At 34.3% G+C, this 4702-nt stretch overlaps 1 protein-coding gene across 1 annotated transcript in view; it reads left to right on the top strand.

Moving 5' to 3' along the window:
• LOC113239519 (Bardet-Biedl syndrome 5 protein homolog) overlaps positions 1 to 1148 on the top strand; it is a 12758-nt gene extending 11610 nt beyond the window's left edge. Inside the window, exons 6-7 of the mRNA XM_026476558.1 lie at positions 147 to 338; positions 883 to 1148. Of these exons, the coding sequence (XP_026332343.1) occupies positions 147 to 338; positions 883 to 1098 (408 nt within the window). The 3' untranslated portion in view covers positions 1099 to 1148. The remainder of the gene's footprint in view (positions 1 to 146; positions 339 to 882) is intronic.
• The last annotated feature ends 3554 nt before the right edge of the window (positions 1149 to 4702 follow it).

The following is a 4702-nucleotide window of genomic DNA, read 5'->3' as shown; positions in this document are numbered from 1 at the left end:
GTATTTTGTTTTACTGGCGTCAATATTTTATTTTAATGGCATCAGTATTTTGTTTTATTGACGCCAACATTTTGTTTTACTGGCATCGGTATTTTGTTTTATTGGCGTCAGTATTTTCTTTTGCTAAAATTCATATTTTACTTCAGATTTCAATGCGAGATTCTAAATTCGGAGAAGCATTAGTCCTTGTGGTTCGGCCAACCTCCGGTGGCTATGTGTTGGGTTTCAGAGCCGATCCTCAAGAAAGATTAAAACATCTACATAACGAACTAACTGCATTACATCAGGCCTACAACGAGAAACCAATATTTGGTGTGGAAATGAATTGGGACAATGAGGTATAAATGATCAACAATTGAATTTATTATGCTTATGTAACAAAAGATTGAATAGAATAGAATAGAATAGAATAGAATAGAATAGAATAGACATTTATTGCAACGCCACAACACATAGATACAAAAAAAATATTGATACTACTTAGACAAGCAAAACAAAACAAAAAGACGTAATAAACAAAATTAAAATAAAATTAAATAAGACAATAACAAACAAAGAGCAAAACAGAAAAATACTAAATATAACAACTACAAATGTTGTACTGTCATGTGTGCGGTTGTGGCGTACGCAAAAGGACTTCATTCAGCTTATGCCACAGCCGCAATTGACTGTGGCGCTGGTTTTCAATGAGCCCTGAGCTGAGATGAGTGACGGACGTGTGTGTCGCAAAATAAAATAAACTACTTAAATAATTGCGTATGTGTTCTTGTACGTTGTATTAATGCTGTGTGTTATGTTATAGATCGCAAAAGTACTTAAATATAGCAAATATAGATTGCATACTAACCTTTATAATTCATGATATTGTTTTAAAATTTACAGTTTGCTAAACCTGCCACTGATGATATAGATGAACTGGAAGAAATTGGTGAACCAAGAGGAGAAATGGGGCCAAACTTGTACCTTGCCTCTCAAATGGCACAGACAAATGCTGACGCTGAAGTACAGCCCGTTTACAATAATTATATCGGATTGGCTGTAGAACCCTTAAAAGGTTTCACTTTGAAAAATTTGTTCGAAGTCCAAACAACTTCATAATAATTGAAAACTTGTTAAATATACTTAGACAAGTTCTTGGAGCTACACATGCAAGGGCACTTTATCATAGGGCACTGTTGTATGGAACATTTACCCAAGGCGTACACAAATAAAATGTGCAATAAACAGTGAAATAACTATACTTTACAATGCTTTGGTTAGCATACTTACAGGGATTGGGAAACTCAAAAAATATGCATATTAAGTTATCTGTTTATTGTCATATCATACAAAAATAAGTCATCTAAAAACTATGTTACATTGCCTACATAGCCTTTCCTGTGGTTTTACAGTAATAAAAAATAGAGTTAGGTCTTACAGACACTAAGTATTATTTAATTTTAATTTGCGCGGCTATGTAGCGGCTATATATAGTAAGAAGAAATATGATTTTTATACGCAAAAAATTTTTCTGTTTAGGCAGATTTTTCTTTTTACTACCATCGATTTAAAAATGTATATATATATGGAATTAATAGCGGCCTATAACTGTATAACAAAAAAGATAATTCGTTTGTGTACTTAAAATCTTACAAAGTGGATAAACTTTGACCAATGGTCTTTAAAAATAAGCTACTCATGTGTGCTTTAAATTGTTGATATTTATGTAAATAGTTCCAATCAAAAATATAGATAGTTTTATTTGTTTGTGAATAATATTACAATAAATTTCCATTATTTTTAACCCCAACAACGCAAAAAGAGGACTTCGACTTCACGCTTTCACTGCACGCGGTCGAAACCCACTTCATGCAGCCGAAATGCGGGAAGTCGTTATCAACTTCATGCATTCGTGGTCTCGGCTGCATGGCGTTGATTACGACTCCACGCATTAATTACAAACATGCAGTCAATCTTTTAGCAGCCTTACCTTAGCTTTTCTTTTCAAAAAGTCAAAAAATCATTTAAGCGGCAATGTATACGCTTCTATAACAAGATTCCGGTTGATTTACAAAATTTGCCTTTCACGAGGTTTAAAACTATAGTGAAACAAAAACTTTATACTAAAGGTTATTATACAACTTCTGCGTACTTGGATGACAAAAATCCGTGGTAGTAACCCGTTTAGCTCATGGAGGTAGTCTCGATCTCTGATGTTTGAAATAAAAAAATAAATATTGTAAATGCTATTTACAAAGAGCAACCCCTAGAGTTTCTTGCTCATTCTTCTCAGGGGAATCTGCCTTACGAATGAGCGGTAGAGTTTAACCATTGCGACGATTTCAAGTGTAATAATGCTTACCTATGAAATAAAGATTATTTTGAATTTTGAATTTTTTGAATTTTGAATTTTTACCCTTTAAAACCGGAACGCAATGATGGTCACATTACTGCTTGGCGGCATAAATAGATATGGCGGCAGTAGGTACTGTGGGAGCGCATTCGTCCAGAAGTATTTATGTGGTCTGTGGTCCAGAACAACCGAGATGTTCCTTTGACGACAATCCATTGACTTACAAATAAATGGACGACTAATACAAAAACCACGAAAAAAATGTCCCAAGTCAACCTATTTAAACGTAGTGACATGTAAAGGAATATGAAAAAGCTAAAACGTTGAATTTAAATTGTAATGTCATCGCAGTACTGTCTAATTTTGCTTGCTTCGCTGTCAGTCGAACAAACGAAGACTAAAGCGGGAATGACGCTCTGTATACGATTTTAGCGCCCTATAAGTTCGGACACTTTTTAGCGCGGACCCGACAATCTTTTTTTATCTAGTTCTAAATACAAAACCACCTTCTTATTTTTTTTAGACTGTTCTAAATATAAAATTATAATATAATATATCCAGCCTGCGCTACAGTACTCTTTTGTAGACTCTTTCACAAGGAGCTCTTGCTACTAAATACTAAAACCGAATGACAGACATGACTCTGAGGCTTAGAGTACGGAAAAAAATGAGTCCGAAGTCATGTTAGAAATATCTGTCTTTTAGGTTAGAAAAAAGTAAAAGTTTACAAATCAATGTTTTATTAGGTGCACCGTGTCAACTCCACCTAGCGCACCCTACGTGTACTCGCACGCGTTGGGCCTTAGATAACAAGAACCACTCATCTTCGGGTGACATAGCCAATTAGTTTAGTTTTAATGTAGATGGCGCTTCTCGCCATGGGCCCCGTTTGTCTATTAAAAATGACCCAATATGGCAATAATAAAATTACTTCCGATAACTTGCGTGATTGCCTAAATTTTCCTGACGCAACCTTCTTTTTTCGACAGTCCGCAGCTTACACTTGAATTAAGGAGATAAGTTTTCATCTGCACATGCCTTTGTTTACTCGTATTAAGTACGAGTAAAGAAGACTTACTTTCGATTTTCTTTTAGGATGTGGGGTAACCCTTTTTCATTTAGTATCCAATTGTTAAAATTTTCGCCCTTTAGTTGCGTAAAATTTGACGACGCCATTTTACTTTTGTATTCTTGCCACTTTCATTTTATCTCCTCGTTATTGCTTTCTTCATTTTCATATTTTTTTATACTTATTACAGTATTAAAATTCTTGTCTTTATTTATGCTGCTCTACTATTAATTTTGCTACATCTCTTTTTACCCCTGCTTTTTAACCTGCTCAGAGTAAGAGATGCAGTCGTTTAAACATTCTGTTTATTCACGGTATGTCGAACGTGTCGATGTGAATCATTGGGCAATACACTTCTTATCGAATCGATGGCATACATTAACTGTCTATTGTATTCTATGTACACAGTAAAATACTGTTTTCACCTCACTAAAGGCAAAGGAAAGGCTTTCTTTCTACTTGGAAATCTGCGCGCAATAGCGTTTTTTGCTCTCTAGCGTCGAAAAGGTTTTTGAAATTTGAGCTTGACGACGAACTGTGGTGCAAATAGCTTTTTCTTTCGATTAAAAAAAATAACACGTTCAATTACGCGACTTGTCGTACGTTACTTATTTATGTAATATATATATATATATATTACATAAATAAGTTGGTATATTTTATTCTTATTATTGTTGACATTAAATTGCCAATGATAACTAATTGCGTATATTACATTATTTTAATTCGTCGAAAAACTAAAATAATTCCAATAATATCAATAAATTTATGAAGTCTAAATTCAGAACGCATCCGAAGACAAACTTTCTTTTTTCTTTTTTTTTTTATTTATTAAGGCTTTGGCAAAGCCATCAGCCTAAACATGAGGTTTAATTATGTTTCTGTAAATATGGCCGCCACAAAGAGGATAGGCAATTTGAGGCGGCGTGCTTGGATTGACTCGGGATTCCTTAAAACAGGCCGATACGGGTATTCTAGTTCGAGATTCGTATAATTTCGCGTTTTAATCTTCGATTAAGGCACAATAGCACTATTCCACTATTAACTAGATTTCACAAAATAATTGAAAGTCAAAATAAAAACGACACTTTTCCCTCCAAAAGGTCCAGAGCGAATCACAAACTTTCTTTTAATTTAAAAAAAAAACTTATGTTTTTAATTCAACTGTTTTTCATTCATCTACCATTTTCCTCGCTTTAGTGAGGTGAAAAGTTGGGTGTTTCGCTCGGCAGCAAAGTGTTTTGCGTCTCGTGGCTTGAAACCCTCACTACGCTCAGGAAGCTATTTTTGAAACTTCGCTC

Source organism: Hyposmocoma kahamanoa, unplaced genomic scaffold, assembly GCF_003589595.1.
Source record: "Hyposmocoma kahamanoa isolate Upper Pololo Valley unplaced genomic scaffold, ASM358959v1 99879, whole genome shotgun sequence".
In the NCBI taxonomy this organism is placed as follows: domain Eukaryota; kingdom Metazoa; phylum Arthropoda; class Insecta; order Lepidoptera; family Cosmopterigidae; genus Hyposmocoma; species Hyposmocoma kahamanoa.
Note: the sequence above shows the minus strand (reverse complement) of the source record. Positions and strands in the feature narration are given on the sequence as shown.